At 24.7% G+C, this 17,765-nt stretch overlaps 2 protein-coding genes across 3 annotated transcripts in view; one reads left to right on the forward strand and one right to left on the reverse strand.

The window, feature by feature from the left end:
• LOC117179783 (ras-related protein Rab-14) overlaps positions 1 to 13,577 on the reverse strand; it is a 26,836-nt gene extending 13,259 nt beyond the window's left edge. The window contains exons 1-4 of one of the 2 annotated variants that reach the window (XM_033371884.1): positions 13,142 to 13,577; positions 4,251 to 4,363; positions 4,043 to 4,169; positions 3,844 to 3,961 (exon numbers count right to left, since the gene is read on the reverse strand). In XM_033371884.1, the coding sequence (XP_033227775.1) occupies positions 3,844 to 3,961; positions 4,043 to 4,169; positions 4,251 to 4,356 (351 nt within the window). In that variant the 5' untranslated portion in view covers positions 4,357 to 4,363; positions 13,142 to 13,577. Of the gene's footprint in view, positions 1 to 3,843; positions 3,962 to 4,042; positions 4,170 to 4,250; positions 4,364 to 12,890; positions 12,977 to 13,141 lie in introns of those variants that run through there. The other variant, XM_033371885.1, reaches the window with a different exon arrangement.
• A 3,069-nt stretch (positions 13,578 to 16,646) lies between these two features.
• The window catches only part of LOC117179608 (transmembrane emp24 domain-containing protein 2), a 12,666-nt gene continuing 11,547 nt past the window's right edge, over positions 16,647 to 17,765 (forward strand). Inside the window, exons 1-2 of the mRNA XM_033371593.1 lie at positions 16,647 to 16,868; positions 17,295 to 17,635. Coding sequence (XP_033227484.1) covers positions 16,742 to 16,868; positions 17,295 to 17,635 — 468 coding nt within the window. The 5' untranslated portion in view covers positions 16,647 to 16,741. The remainder of the gene's footprint in view (positions 16,869 to 17,294; positions 17,636 to 17,765) is intronic.

The following is a 17,765-nucleotide window of genomic DNA, read 5'->3' on the forward strand; positions in this document are numbered from 1 at the left end:
TTTAAAAGATAATTTATTTATTTATATTTACAGTTGATAAAATCAAACTGTTTTTTATCCAAAATTTTCAACTTCAAATGCTTTTAAATTTTAATTGTTTAACTCTTCAAAACTACAACAGGGTGGCCGCGAGAGCGGCCACCCTGTTTTTATGAAAAAATCTTCGATTTTAAAAAATTCTAATTTTTCATTTTTTTTAACCTTTAAAATTGCATTTTAAAATTCTTTAAATTAAAATATATGCTTAAAAATTCTAAAATGGAAAACTTATAAAGTGAAAGATTTTTGAATTAAGCATTCTAAACTAAATGATATAATAATTGATAAAAATGACAATTTAGGAAATTATTTAAAAACCGGTTTCAGTTTTCCCGGTCCAGCGGCCACCCTGTAAAAAATGAATTTTCAATCCAAAAAGACGAATTTTGCACAAAACAGTTAAATTTGCGAGCAAAAAATGACTTTATTAAAAGTTACATTTTCAACCGAAAAAGATGCTTTTTGAACTAAATGTTCGATTCTTCAAACAAAATTCTTTAAAATTCAATCAAAAACAGTCAAATGTTCAACTCGAAATGTTGAATCTTCGACCAAATAAATGATTTTTAATAAAAATAAAAAGATGAATTTTCAATAAAGAAATACGAATTTTTATCCAATAGTTGATTGCCAAAAAGTATTTCTACCAAAAAGACGAATTTTCTACAAAAAAGTTTAAAAGTTTAAACCCGATTAATTTTCAAACGAAACAGATTAATATTTAATCAAAAAGGACAACATTTCAACCAAGATTTATTTTGATTAAAAAAGGCTAATAATGAATCTATACTAGAATGATTTAATTTTCAACCAAAAAGATTAATTTTCAACTAAAAAAATTAATTTATACGGAAAAGATGAATTATCAATTAAAAAAACTAATTTTTTAAGCAAAAAATTTAATATTTAATTGGAATAAGTTAAATTTTCAGTGAAAAAATACTCCTAAAAAAAGATAGTTATATTTTTAAACAGTGATGAATTTTTAAAGAAAATGATGTATTTATTTTCGACTGGAATAATTGAGTTTTTAACTAGAAAAATCAATTTTCAACTAAAATTATAAATCTTTAATAGAATAACTTAATTTTCAACCAAAAAGATTAATTTCTACCAAAAAAGATACATTTTCAACCAAACAATGATTTTTCAAATAAAATAGTTTAATTTTCATTTTAAAAATTAATTTTTACCAATAAAGATAAATTTACAAGCCAAACTTCAATCATTAAGTTTTCAGTTAAAAAAAGCAGAGTTCAATAAAAAAACGAATTTTCAACTAAGAATAATTTATTCAAAGAAAACACAAGTTTTCAATCAAAAGCTCATTTTTTTTAACCAAATAAATGAATTTTTAATTTAAATGACGAAAATTCAACAAAAAAATTAAGTTTTAACAAAAAAATTTAACTTTCAACCAAGTAATTTTATTTCCAACCTAAAAGATAAATTTTCAATAAAAAATAATAAATATTTAACTGGAATCTTTAACCGAAAAGAAAAAACTTTAAATAAGAATTTTACCTTTTAAAGAAAATGATAATGTTCTACAAAAAAAATTATTTCTTAACAAAAAGCGTGAACTAATACTATAATAAAAAATAAAAAATACGTGGAATAGTTGATTTTTCAAAGAAAAATTTGAATTTTCTACTAGAAAAGATCAATTTTCAAACAAAAATGGAATATTAAAATGGTCAGTTAAAGAAATTAATTTTCAAAAAAACTGGTGAACTTTAAACTATAAAATAATGAATCCTCAACCCTAATAGTTCAATTTTATACTTACCAAAGAGATGAATTTTTAAACACGAAACTTAATTTTTTACAAAAAAAAAAAATAATTTTCCACAACATAGATACATTTTCAAATAAAATAGTTTAGATTTTTAATGAAAAATATAAATTTTCAACCAAATAGTTGAATTTTCATGCAAAAAATATATATTTTTAATCAATAATGGACAATTTTAATATTTTATCTGATTTTCTAAACAATTTTTAATTGTTTAAATAAATTTAACTTATTTAAACAAGTATTTATTCCAATTTTTTAGTCCAATTTTTGCTCACATTGGTACCCTATGCTACTTTTTCTTGAATAATTACAAAATTTTTATACATTTCTTTTAATTTTTCACAAAATCTCTATTTGTTTAAACAATTTGCATTTGCTCAAGAAGTTTTTGTTTCTATAACTTTAAAAAGAAGGAAAAAAATATATAGGATAAATATCAATAATTATTTTTCAAACAAATATTTTTCAAATTGTATTTCCTGAATCAAACATAATATTGAATGATTTTGAGGAGATATGCAGAAATCCTGCAAATAAAACCAAGAATCCAACGACCAAATTTGGACAATATTAACTTGATTATTGGACGTTAAATAGAATTTGCAATTTTATTTTATCCTCATTTAAATTTTAATTTTAGTAGTAAATTCTGTTAAAAACAGCAATTTACTTGTTTAAACAATTTTTATTTTTTCAAGCATTTTTTTATTAAAAAATTTGGATTAATAATATAAAATATAACACAAAGAATTATTTTCGTTAATATATATTAATATATATTATTTGCGTCTTTCAGTATGTCAGCTTTATATTCATAAAAGACTTTCAAATGCTATAATCAAATATAATCTAAATCCAATTTAAATGCTGTCTACTTACAAAGCTGATAAAAAAAATTATTTTTTGGCCAAAAACAATGTTTTCTTTCCGATTTCTGGAAAATATTTTTTGTAATTTTTTACTACTTAAATTGTAAAAAGTTAACTAAAGTATTGTTTTTATCATTTTAGTTTAGTTTATTATCCATACTCGATTTAAAAGAAATTAAAAAACAACAATAATTAATTGTATAAATAATAACACAAAGCTTTGAGCCGAATTTACTACTACTCGAAATCATTCAATATTATTTTAAATTAATGTTTAAAACAATTTTTTAAACAAATCATACATACTATAGATTCAGAAAAATTATTTTACGTATTCTATTTTATTTCATTTTTTTTAATTATCGAAAAAATTGCTCGAACAAATAAAAATTGTTTAAACAAATAGAGATTTGTGAAAAATTAGAAGAAATGTATCAAAATTTTGTAATTATTCAACAAATTGGAAAAAATTGGACTTCTCTGCCTCAAGTTTTAGAAATTTTGTAAATAAACAATAATTTTTTAAATAATTACATAATGTTAAGAAAATTACTACTCCATAAAATGACCAACTATTACACTTCAATCAGAAAATAAAATTATTTTCTACATTTATGGGGAATAAATAATTGTTTAAATAAGTTACATTCATTTAAACAATTCAACATTGTATATAAAGTCATGGAACATATTCAAACTATCCAGTAGTAATTATTTGCACGAAAAAAACGAGAGAAATTGCTAAAAATGAGCAATTATACGTAAAAATGTAGTTTTTTATATTTTTTGGTCATATTTGGAGCGCTTCAGGGGCATAACTTCAATTTTTCGAAAATCCAAAATTTCCCCATGTTAATCAAACGGAATTTTTAAGTTCCCGGTTAATATTTGAATTTTTAAAAATAAAAAATTACGCATTTATTTCCTCCGGAAACAAACAAATTTAGGGGGGGGGGGTGACTTGCTTTGTAGCTTGAAAAGATTTTTTTGGACCATCCTAGAGAATAACCCATATTAAAAAAAAAAAAACAGAAAGAAAAAAAAATTCGATACATTGCTCCTGACCTTTTTTTACTTCTACTATAACTATATCATAAGCAGATAATGATAGTTGAAGGAAGTAAAATGTTTTCATACAGTGCTTGGGTTTGTGAGGTTTCTTGTATCCGTGAGCCAGCTACTCAGGTGATTGTAAGTGGAACGACGTGTTATGTCGTACACCATCAGCGCACCAGCTGCGCCACGATAATATGACCTGGAAAAAAGTTTTTTTATTTGCAAAACCTGTTGATTTTTCTGTGTAATCTTAACCGTATTATTACACGTTTATACGAACCTAGTAACGGCCCTAAACCGCTCCTGGCCGGCAGTATCCCATATCTGTAATTTAATTTTTTGACCGGCTACTTCAATAATCCTAGTACCAAACTCGACACCAATCGTGTGAGGACAATCAGCCATAACTGCAAATAATCGCGAATTTACACACCTTTCAACATGATCTATATAATTTTTTTCATTTTCTTTTTTCATGTTTCACTTACATTTCTTTTCTGTAAACTGATGAAGTAGGCAAGACTTTCCTACTCCCATATCACCTATGATGATATACTTGAAAATGTAGGAATAATTATAGGGACCTGCCGACATTTTGCAGCTGCAATTAAAAGAATTAAGGTAGAATCAAAATTATTGATAGATTATACAAATATTTTATTCAAACTTTATGGTTTTATGGATCGAATAAGAAAATTGTTTATTTTTAGTTTCTAAAAAAGGCAATTATAATCGCACATATCTTTTAAAATAAGGTGATTCTTCATTAAAATAGGGGAATTGATTTGTTTAAATAAATATAATTTGGGTACCATATTCCTCAAATTTTAGGTCGAAACATATTACATTTTTAACAAAAGAGTTACATTTTCCACCAGGAGAATATGAACTTTCAACAAAATAGTTGAATTTTAAACAAAAAAAATCAATTTTCAACCAAAACATTAATTATAACATTTTCAGATGCAAAAATTAATTCTCAAGGCAAAAAAACGTATTTTTAACAAAAAAGTGAAACGTTGAGCTAAACAGGTGAATCTTTAACCTAAGAAATACATTTTTAACAAAGCAGTGCAACATTCAATATGGAAGCTTAATTTTCAACCAAAAAAGACAAGATGAATTTTAAAAAAAGTTATTTTTCAACAAAATAGTTGAATTTTCAATCATAACAGTTTAGTGCACAACCAAGTAGTTAAACTTTCAAGCATGAGACGAATTTTTAATTAAACAGTTGAATTTTCCACCTAAAAAGATAAATATTTTGAGTATTTATCATTTTTAAAAAAGAGAAGTTTTTCAGCCAAGAAAGCAAAAAATGGTACCAAATTGTTCAATTATCAAGAGAAAATAATATCAATAAAACATTTGAATATTCAACCTAAAAATGTCATTTTCCAATAAAATAGCAGGTTACTTTGAACAAAACAGTAGGATTTTTAACTAAAAAATACCAATTTTCAACAAAAAAATTAATAATTTAATTTTAAGATGCAAAAATTAATTCTCAACAACAATAAAAACATTTTTAATAATAAACCAAGAGATGCATTTTGAACAGAAGAGTTGAGCTTTCAATCTGAAAAGTCCCATGTTTTAGAAAACATTAAACTTTTAAAACAGAAAAGATGAATTTTCAACAAAAAGTTATTTTTCAACCAAATGGTTGAATTTTTAACCAAACTGTTTCGCTTACAACCAAATAATTAAACCAAGAAAGACTTTTCAGTCAAGAAAGAACAAAAAATCAACCAAACTGTTGAATTATCAAGATAAAAAAACGAATTTTCAATAAAACAGTTGAATTTTCTACCTAAACCGTTAAATATTCAAACCAAAAAATAAATTTATAACAAAAAAGTTTAATTTTAAACAAAAAAGATTTTTCAATTAAGAAAAAAAAACAAATCCACTAAAATGACGAATTAAAAAAAGAAAAAAAAAACGAATTTTCAATAAAACAGTTGAATATTCAATCCGAAAATATGGATTTTCAAAAAAATTGAAAGTTACTTTTAACATTAAACAAAAACATTAATTGTCAAATGAAAAATAAATTTGTAACTAACGAAGATTTTCCAGTCAAGAGAGAAATACAATTTTCAACTAAATTGTGAAATTTTCAAACCAAAAAGGCAAATTTTCTAAAAAAAAGTTTCTTAAAAAAGTTACATTTTCTACAAAAAGGTTAATTGAATAAAATAATTAAATTTTCAACTAAAGAAATGAATCTTCAACCGAACAATGAATTTTTTGTAAAGTAATAACATTTATTTTGGAATTTCCAAGCAAAAAAGGAAAAATTTCTACTAAACAGTTGAACCTTGAACAGAAAAATAAATTTGCACATAAAATAGTTCAGTTTTCAACGAAAGAGATAATAAATCTTTGATCAAAAAATGTATTTTTTCCAAAGTAGTTCAACTTTTAACCAAGTAGATAAATTTTCAACCCAAAAAGATGACTTTTCATGACAAGGAAGAAGGAAAATCCAACCAAATTGTGGAATTTTCAAGTCAAAAATGCGAATTTTCTACAAAACAGTAGAATTTTCAACTCAAAACATTAAATTTTTAAACCAAAAACATAAATTTTCAATCAAAAAGGTAATTTCAACAAAATAATTAAATTTTCAACCAAAAAGATGAATCTTGAACCAAAAAATGATATTTTTACAAATTAATTCTACTTTTAAACAAGTCGTTGAATTTTCAAACCAAACAGACAAAATTTTAACTCAGAAAGAATTTTCAGCCAAAAAAGAAAAAAAAATGTCAACCAACTTGTGAAATTTGCAAGCCAAAAACTAAAATTTTCTACAAAACAGTTGAATTTTCAACAACAAAATTAATTTTCACACAAAATAGTTAAGTTTTCAACCGAAAAAGAGGGATTTTCAAGCCAAGAAAGAAAAAAAAGTTAATCAAATTGTGGAATTTTCAAGTCAAAAAGACGAATTTTCTACAAAACAGCGTAATTTTCAACCCAAAAATATAAATTTTAAACAAATAAGGTAACTTCGACAAAATACTTAAATTTCCAACCAAAAAGATGTATCTTCAACCAAAAAATGCATTTGTTGCAAATAAACTCAACTTTAGTGTAAGTAGTTGAATTTTTAGCAAAAAATATCACTTTTTAGGAAAATAATTCCATCTTTACTAAGATAATTAAATTTTCAACCAAAAAAAAGATGGTTAAATTTTCAACAAAGTAATTAAGTTTTCAACAAAAAGTGATGAGTTCTGACCAAAAATATAAGAGTAGGCTTTTCAATGAACAAGAATGAACTTTCGACAACAAATAATTGGATTTTCTTCTTGTATTCTATCAATTCAGTTCGCATTTAAGAAAAAAATCGAAAAAAGGTGAAATTTATTCATAAGAGAAAAAGAGGAATTGTTGAAAAAAGTGGAAAAGAGGCAATTAGGGGAAAATATGTTAAGCCTTTGTTTATTATAAAATATTTGATTGATTTTGAAGTTGTTAATAAAGGTAATAACTTTTTGCGTTAGGAAAAAGTAAAATGACTGCATTGCGTATTTTCGGTTTCAAAGTTTCACTACGTCAACGAGAATGTGGCATTGATTAATTAGTCGGCCGAAATAATATTACTCTTATCAGTCATCCAATTAATTAGAGAATAATTGGAAGGCTTGAATGATCCATGCAAAATAAACGAAAGCCTTTGATATCCAAGTTTGTTATTTGATAAAAAAAGTTTGATTGCCAAACTTTGCAAAATTTTTTTACATTTCCGACCAGAAAAATATTTTTAAATTAATATTTCACATTTATGTTATAAGCACCATTCGCACAGATTCTCCGAATTATTCATAAGCAAAAAAATGTTACAATCAGAGACGGAAATTAAATATTACAAGCCAGAGGAAAAAATCAATCCTTCACCCTGATTTTAAAAATGTTGAAAGATTATACAAAATATTACATTCATCTGCTTTTTTAAAATAAGACACGAAGTATAACTTGAAATTTAAATGTCATTAAGAATCCAGAGATTCTATCGGTAATTAAAAAACACTTTGTCTAGAATAATAAGAGAAGAATAGAATTAACGGAATAAATTCATAAAATATTTAATGGAGCATGTCATGAAAATGACTATTAACCTTTCAAATTCCTTAACAAGCTTCCTGAAAAATAATACAAGGTAAATTTAACATTTATTGATATAAACTTTCACGTCCCTGGATTTTTATTTTCTAATATTAAAAACATAGTTTATTAAAAATTAATAAAAAAATTGTTTAATGATAAGAGTTCTAATAATTTTTTAAACGAAATCTCTTGAAATTCTTTGGAATCTTTTTAAAGAACTTAAAATCTTCAAAATCCTTTGAAGTTTTTTTTATGTCCTTCATTTTCCTTGAAATTATTGAAATTCGTAAAAATCCCGAGAAATCCGTAAAAATAAAATTTATTCTATTCCCTAAAGTTATCTAGTAATTCCTTAAAACCCTTTTTATAATACATATAAATCTTTAAAAATCGTAAATATCCATTAAAATATGTAGAAATGTTTCGAAATTCCAGAAATATAAATTAAATTTCTCTACGAAAAATCGTTTCATTAAAATGCATGCGCGCAAAGAGGGCGTTGACGTCCCTGGATTTCTATTTTCTAATATTAAAAACAAACTATTTAAATATCCATAAGGCCAAATTTTTTAATATTAAGAGTTCTACATTTTTTAAACGAAATCTCTTGAAGTTTTCTGGATACCTTAAAAAAAACGTAAAATCTTAAAAAATCCCTGCATTTTTCTAAAAATTCGATAAAATTCTTTAAAATCGTAAAAATTATTTAAAATACGTAATTTCTTGGATATAAATTAAATTAAACTTATTCATTAAATTTATCTAAAAAAAACCGTCTGAATAAAATTAATACGCGCCAAGCGCTCGTCCATGTCCCTGGATTTTTATTTTCTAATATTAAAAACATAAAGAATTTAAAAATTCACAAAAACCGATTTTTTTAGAGTTAAGAGTCCTAATATTTTTTGAAACGAAATCTTGAAATGTTATCTCCTTTGTTTTTCTTAAAATTTTCGAAATTCGTGAAAATTCCGAGAAAATTGTACAGTGAAAATTCTCTCAAAATAAAATTGATTCTATTCTTGCAAATTCTCTTGAAAATCGTTAAAACCCCTTAATATATCTAGAACTTTTTGAAAATCGTAAAAATCTATTAAAATATGTAGAAATGTTTTTAAATTCCAGAAATTTAAATTAAATTAAATTTCTCTACAAAAAAAATCGTTTAAAAACTGCATGCGCGCAAAGAGCACGTTCAAATCCCTGGATTTTTACTTTATAATATTAAAAACGAACTATTTGAAAATTCATAATTTTTAAATATTTAAAAAAAATTTGAATACTAAGAGTTCTACCAATTTGAAATGAAATCTCTTAAAGTTCTTTGTTATCTTTTTAAAAAACTTAAAATCGTTCAAATCCTTCACAAATCAAATTCTTGTATGTCCCTGAAACTGAGTTCTGAAATTTTTTGAAACAAAATCTCTTGAAATTATTTGCAATCTTTTTAAATTACTTAAAATCCCTAAAGTTCTCTCGAAATTCGTTAGAATCCCTTAAAATATCTGGAAATTTAAGTTGTTTAAAAAAACACACACACTGGATTTTCATTTTATAATATTACAAAAAACTATTTGAAAATATATGACAAATTTTTAAATATTAAGAGTTCTACACATTTTTAAAATAAAATCTCTTAAAATTATTTAAATTCTTCTAAAAAAACTTAAAATTTTTCAAATAGTTTAAAAATTGAATTCTTTTAAATCCCTTAAAACTGTTGAAATTCCTACAAATGCCTTAAAATAAAATTTATTCCGGAATTTTTCTAGAAATCCGTGAACATTCCTTGAAATTGTAAAAATACATTAAAATTCCTTGAATATAAATTAAAATAAAATTAGTCATTGAATTTTTTTTAACTTCGAAATAAAATACAAGGGCGCGAAGCGCGCATTCACGTTCCTAGATTTTTTTTCTAATATTGAAAACAAAGAATGACAACATTTATACAAAAAATTGTTTAATGTTAAGAGTTCTAAATTTTTTAAACGAAATCTCTTGATATTCATTGTAATATTTTTAAATCGTTTAAAGTACTTTCAGATTTTTGTATGCCATTCATTATCCTTGAAATATTTAAAATCTGTAGAAATTCAGAGAGAAATCCCTTGAAAGAAAATTATCAAATTCCATACATTTATTTAGAAATTCTTGAAAACCCTTTAAAATCCATTAAAATATGTTGAAATCATTTGAAATTCTTTAAATATAAATTTAATTTCAGTTATTTATTAAATTTATCTACAGAAAAAGTCTGAATAAAATAAGGGTTGATGTCCCTGGATTTTTATCATCAAATATTGAAAAAAATACTATTATTAAAATTATTCATTACATTTTTATATGAAAATTGTTTAAATAAAATGAATGGTCGCGTTCACATCCTATGGTTTTTTTTTCTAATATTAAATATATGAACTATTTAAAAATTAATAATATAATAAAATAATTAAATAAATGATTGATTCTAGTTAGTCAGGTATGTTTGAAAAACCTCTTACTTTCCTAATTTTCATATTTTCAAGGATGCCAACATTCTTTACGCGTCAATTATTGTTCAATTTTTAATATCAATATCTTTCAGATTATAAATTAAAAATAGTTTAGATATAAAGAAATGTACATGTACACTTAATAATTAAATCAGAAATTGTCGAATTTAGAACATCAAGATATTGTCTACTATTACAAAATCAACATTGTTTAATATCAATTTTTAATTTTTATACAAGAAATAAATCTGAGTAAAACATTTTCTAATTAAACCCTGGCGGAAAAAGCTAATTTAAATTCATTCTTTTTAATTTTTGAGTTTAAAAATAAAAAATGACTTTTTTTGTCTCCAAGAAAAAACTAGATTTCTTCATTTACGAAAAAGCAAGAGAAAGAGGTTTGTTTAAAATTGGATAAATCTTAAAATAATTTAAATATTATATGGGATGTATATTTAAATAAAAAATATTTCACATCCACTAAAAACTGAGCTTAAATTTGCGAAATGTTAAAAATGTTAAAAACCAAAAATTAAATAATGAAATTTTCAGTTTAGAAAATTAATTTTCGACCACAAAAATAACTAATTTTAAAAAAATAGTTAAATTTGTAACCAAAGAGCAGAATTTTCGAAATAAAGGATGAATCATTAATAAAAAATTAATGTTTAATAAAAGAGTTTAACATTCGAACGAGTACTTAAATTTTCAACCAAAAATATTAATATTCTATACAAAATAAAAAGAATTTTCAAATAACAAACATACATTTTTAACAAAATAGTTCAATTTTCAGATAAAAACATTAATTTTTAACAAAATAAAACAAACTATTTTGTAATAAAATATTTAAAATATAAACCAAAGTGATGAATTTATAATAAGAGAGAATGAATCTTTGACTAGAGTATTTAAATTTTAAACCAAAAAAATTAATTTTCAACTAAAATTATAAATCTTTAATTGAAATATTTGAAATGTTGAATTTTCAACCAAAAAGGTGACTTTTCACAAAGAAGATTCATGATTTTACAAAGAAAAAAGAACGAATTCTCCAACCAAGAGAAAAAAATTTTAATTAAAAAGATTAATTTCCAACCAAAACAATGAATTTTTACGCAAATAGTTGATTTTTTAAAAAATAGTTGAATTTTCAACTAAAAATGATGAATTTTCAACAAAATAGATGAATTTTCTACCATTGGTTGACTTTTTAATTGAAAAATAATCATTTTCCACTTGTTGAATTTTCAGTTAAAGAAATTAATTTTTAACAACAATAAAGAAAACTATTTTTCAAGAATATATTAAAATTTCTTACCTTTTGAACGAATTGTTATTTAGAATTTGAAATCATAACTAGAGTACTTGAATTTTAAACCAAGCAGGTGAATTTTCAACAAAAATTATAAATCTTTAATTGGAATAGTTGAAATGTTGAATTGTCAACCAAAAGGGATAAATTTTCTACTAATTATAAAATATTCAAACAAAACAATTAAGTTTGTAAGAAAAAAGTATTTTTTAACAAAATCGTTAAATTTGCAACTAAAAAAAAAATGTTGAACCAAAAATAGTACAGCTAAATTTTCAGTTAAAAACGTTAAATTTCAAACCACGAAAAAAATATTTTTACACAAAATAGTGACATTTTTACTTCAACAAAATTATATTGTCAACAAGGAAAGAATAAATTTTCAACAGAATACATACATTTTCTATTAGAATAATTAATCTTCAACCTAACAAATTAATTTTTACAAAAGAGTTAACTTCTAATAAAATACTTAAATTTGCAACTAAAAAAGATAAAATTTTAACCAAAAATAGTACAGCTAAATTTTCAGTTAAAAAAGTGAAATAATTATAAACAGCGAATAAAAACAAATTTTACACAAAATAGTGACATTTTCACTTAAAAAAAATTATATTTTCAAAAAGAAAAGAAGGAATTTTCCACGTAATAGTTCAATTTTCAACTGAAAACATAAATTTTCAATTAGAATGATTAATCTTCAACCAAACAAATTAAGTTTTACGAAAGAGGTCATTTTTAATAAAATAGTTAAATTTTTAACTAAAAAATATACATTTTCAACCAAATATAGAACAGCTAAATCTTCAATTCAAGAAATGAATTTCTAAACAACAAAAAAAAACGAATTTTCAACAAAATTGTTAAGTCGAATAATATAAAGCTACCTTTAAAACAAAAAAGCATTCTTATTTAATTTTATATCATAGGTTTTTTTTTAATTGGGCACACTCACGAAAAAACCATGACATTTCCAAATAGAAATTTCAATTAAAATTAAATCGATAAGAAAAATAACATTTGAATAATGAGATCAATAGAAAATGTCCCCAGTCTTATAAACAAGAGATCGACACTGAACAACTCCAAAATCAAAACTAAAACTGATAACTTTTTGACTATCATCAAAATTAAGTGACTCCGAGCAAAATAAAAAATACACAGTTATTAATCGGACTCTTCTTTGAATCATGACTCACTCGATAATTTCCTCTACAATTGCGTTACAGGTAATTACTACGAAGATGGAATACTAAATTCCTCTTTAAATGCCCACCTAACACTTCACAATCCAAAAATAAACTCAAAAACAAAATATCCGACCAAAAAAAAACAACGCGAAATTCGATCCCGTGGAAGACATGGACAATTATAACAACAGATCGTTATTTTTCGTGACGAATTATACTCGAGGCGAAAATATTGGCCAAGAAAGAAAACCCATCCTCACCTTTGTGTTCGAGGTCCCGAATCTTTAACAAATCCTCTCTCACAACCGGAACTGATTGATAATTATTTTCACTTCATAAACACTTAGATTTTCTCATCGACTGGACGGGTTTTTAGTCGAAAAACGTAATAAAGGAATTGTTGAAAAATCTTGTATATCCACCACACAATATGGCAGAACACTGTCACACTCGAAGATTGCCCACGAATCCACGATGGCGACGGAGAAACGTCAAAACAACTGTCAGAAAGTTAATTCAGAAACTAACCCCAAATTTACTGCAAGGTGATTTTTCGAAAAAAACACCTCTTAGTTATTTATGCTGACGCCTGGAATTGATGGATATAGTTAAACTTTGACAAATCACTGATTGTGGGCGGTTTTTTTTTCGATAAACGCACTTGCATTCGTCACAAAAAGGCGAATAACAAGAGAGGTTACACTTCAGGGAAGTTTTGTCACTCATTTTTGGGCATTGACACCTTCAGCAGTAGAAAGATTTCTTGTTTTTTTTTTTTTTTTGCTTGGGATATTATAAAAATATGACAAAGAACAATTTTTTAAATAATAGAAAGTTTAAAGCATCTTTTATTATTAAAAGGCATCAATGGCATTTAATTTATATTTGCGTAGACAACGATGTTATTATTATTATTATTATGATATCTTTAGAAACGTTCCCCAATGTTTCAAATATTAAGGCGGGAAATTTTTTAATATTTAAAAATGCCATTCGGTATTAATTTAAAATATTAATTAATTCTGCTTTAATACAAATAAAAAAGTCTGCAGTAGTTAATTAACATTTTTCTATGATTAAAGTTCAACTTCTTTATAAAAAACTTATCTTTTCGGCTTGGAAATCCATGTGTTTTGTATCAAACTTCTTGGATGAATATTGAACTAATTGATTGAAAATTGATCTACTATATTAAAAATCGATTTTTTTAAAAGTTTCATCATTTTAGTGAACTAATTTTAGTTGAAAATTTATATTACTGGTTTGAAAATTCAACTACTTCGCTCAAATTTGACCTAAATTGTTAAAAATATTTTTTGCTTTTTGTTTTTTAAAGATTTATCATTTTAGTTAAAAACTCATCTCGTTGGTTGAAACTTCGTCTTTTTGGTAGAAAACTAAACTTTTTGGTAGAAAATTCATCTGGTTGAGAATTTTACAATTCGGTTAAAAATTCATATTTTTGGAACGAAAATTCAATAACTTTGCTAAAAGTGGAACTACTTTGTTAAAAATTAATTTCCTTTAGTCGAAGACTCTCATCTCTTTTGTTGACAATATAACTATTTTATTACAAAGTGTTATATTTCTGGTTAAAATTATTTTTTCTCGATAAAAATTTTAACTGAACATTTAACTGTTGAGTTTTTGGTTGTTGTGAGTTTGTTGCTGTTGTTTTTTTGGTAGGAAAATAATTTGCTTGGTTGAAAATTCATCTTTTGATAGAAAATTTATTTCTTTGGTGAAAATTTCAATTATGTGGTAAAAAATCGTTTTTGTTGTTGAAAATTAATGGTGTTTTTGTGAAAATTCAACTATTCTATTTTTGTTAGCGTATTTATATCTCTAGTTTAAAATTAATGTATTTTGATGAAAATTTGTTGTTTTTTTTCGTACGAAAACAATATTATTGATTGAAAATGTACCCTTTTATTTCTTTTTTCATATTTTATATTCTTATTTTATTGTTATCTGTTTTTATTAATTATAATTTTTTACCTGAAAATTAAACTGTGCCATTTGTCGTTAAAAATTAATCTTCTTGTTTGAAATGCATCTTTTTTTATGGAAAATTAATTTTTTTAAAGAAAATTTAACTCTTCTATTTTTGTATAAAAATGGATCATTTTTATTTGAAAACTCAACTATTCGTTGAAAATTAATTTCTTTGGTTAAGACTCTGAGTCGTTACAAATTAATCTTTTGTTACAAATTCATAGTTTTAACTGAAGAATTAAGGTTTTTTTTTGTTTCAATAATTATTTTATAGTTGAAAATTCCTTTGTTTCTTATAGAAAATCAATTTGTTTGAAAGTTGAACTACTTGATTAAGAATCAATGTTTCTTTTGTATATTCATAATTTTAGTTGAATATTTTTTCTTTGATGAACAATTTAACTTTTTTATTGATTGTTAATTTTTAATGAAAATTAATCTTTTTATTTGAATTATGAGTTTGAAAATTCATTTTCTGGGTTGAAAATAAATTTTTTTTAGTCAAAAATTCTTTACTTTTGTTAAAAATGTAACTATGTAGTTAAACATTATATTTGTTTAAATTATTTTTCTGGATAAATATCTAAGTATTCTATTTTTGTTTAAATATTTATTTTTTTAGTTGAAAATTTCAGTGTTTTGTTAAAAATTTGTCTTTTGAAGAAAATGAATCTTCTTGTTTGAAAATTAAACTTTATGGTTTAAAGATGATCTACACTATTAAAAATTTATTTTTTTGTTTGAAGATGCACTTCTGTGGTTGATAATTTCATAATTTTTTGTTGCAATTCGTTCTTTTTGAAATTAACTTTCTTAATAAAAATTTAGCCATTTTCTGTTTGGTTGAAAATGAATATTTTCTATGTAGTTGAAAATTAATATATTTTGTTCATAATTTGCCTTTTCTTGTAGAAAATTATTCTTCTTGGTTTTAATTTACAATTGAAAGAAAATATTATTATTAGAATTAAAATAATAAGTATATTCTTAAAAATACTTTAATTAAAAAAAAATGTTTAACCCAAATTAGTTTTAACAGAAAATGTAACCATTCCATTTTTGGCTAAAAATGTATTATTTTTTTGGTTCAATAAAATCAAATATTTTTTTGAAAATTTGTGTTTTTGGTAGAAAATCAATCTCCTTGAGTGAGAATTCGACTATTTAGTTGATTTTTTTAGTTGAAATTTAGTTTCTAAAAACTAAAAACGTAACAATTCCATTTTTGATTGAAAACTGACCATTTTTAGTTAAAAAATCAACTATTGGGTTTAAAAGGACTTTACTTTGATGAGAGTTGACCGTTTTGGGTAAAAAATGAATTATTTAATTAAAAATGTATCTATTCTGTTGAAAATGCAATACTTTTACTTGAACAAATATAATACCTGCTGGCCTCTAAAGATATATCTTTAGATTCATATTTTATTTCTACTTGACATTATTGTTATTACAGATTTTGCAATTATCACACTTTGACGTTCTTTCATAAGTGAACTATAAACTTTTATCATAATTTGTACCAAAAAAGTAATTTTTTGTTTATTGAATTTGAATTTTCGCGGCACTTTTACTTTAGCAGCTATCGTTACCTACGGCCGGTTAAAGTCTCAAATTGTCCGAAAGTATCTATTTTCATTGGTAAAGAATTGACCAATGGGTATTTAAAAGCAAAGTAAACAGAGATTTCTATTCGTGGATTTCTTGCATGTCAGAAGGGCCACGTGGCGGAGAATTTCTAGTATATTTTCGCCTTTTCAGGTTGGTAGTATGTTAGTGTCTTGCCCGTTGAGTTGACGCGGCAGACGTTGTTGCGAATGTTTAGTAAATGAAATTTTCATTAAAATTAGAAAACTAGTTAAAAAATGAAGTGGTTTAGTCTCGGCCTCTTTTTAATTGCGTGGTGCAATTATGCGAATGCATATTTCATTACCGTGGACGCACACGCCGAAGAATGTTTCTTCGACAAGGTGGAATATGGAGTCAAAATGGGTTAGTTTTCCTTATTTTCTTTCGCCACAAATTTCCCTTTTTACCCTGAGCCTATTCTTCACTTTCCCAGTTTATATATCTTTTTTCCTCGTTTTTTCGAAGTTTTGAAAGAGATTTTCTCTTCCAAATCAGTCACAAGGTTGGAAAATTCAACCACGTCATTAGTGAATTTTCATCCCCAAAGGAATATTTTTTGAATTTAATCATATTATTTAAAATATACAACATAATTATACATTATTTTTTGTTATTTTGAATCGAAAAGTAAACGTTGCAATTCAAAGTTACCAAATTTTCGGAGCATATTGAATCCGACTCATTTCATAACCTCAAAATATGAGAAAATGGGTCTTTAAAAATTAAAGTGCGGCGAAGCAGCTGGAGGAATGTAGCGAATTAAATTAAATTTTGGATTCAATTGTGCAGGCTTGACTTTCGAGATAGCGGAAGGTGGATTCCTAGACATTGACGTAAAAATCGTGGGTCCAGATGGGAAAGTAGTTCACGAGGGTGAACAAGAAAGCAGTGGCAAATACACTTTTCAGGCTCACACTCCCGGTGTTTACACCTATTGTTTTAGCAATTTAAAAAGCACAATGACTCCCAAAGTCGTCATGTTTGACATGGAGATTGGAGATCCTCCGAAACAACCTGGATCCGAAGCCAACAAGGAAGGCGACGACGCCAGTCATGGAAAATTGGACGACATGATCAAGGACCTCAGCAACAGTTTATGGGGAGTTAAAACCGAACAAGAATATATGCAGGTAATTTTTTTAAATTTGGCGATAAAAACCCCATTCTCATACTTTTTCTAATTAACCCATTTGGTAAAAAAAAAGTTCCCTGTTTGGGGTCGTTCAAAATCCACGTCAAATTTCCCGGGGGGGGGGGGGG

This window comes from Belonocnema kinseyi, chromosome 9 (assembly GCF_010883055.1).
Source record: "Belonocnema kinseyi isolate 2016_QV_RU_SX_M_011 chromosome 9, B_treatae_v1, whole genome shotgun sequence".
NCBI lineage: Eukaryota > Metazoa > Arthropoda > Insecta > Hymenoptera > Cynipidae > Belonocnema > Belonocnema kinseyi.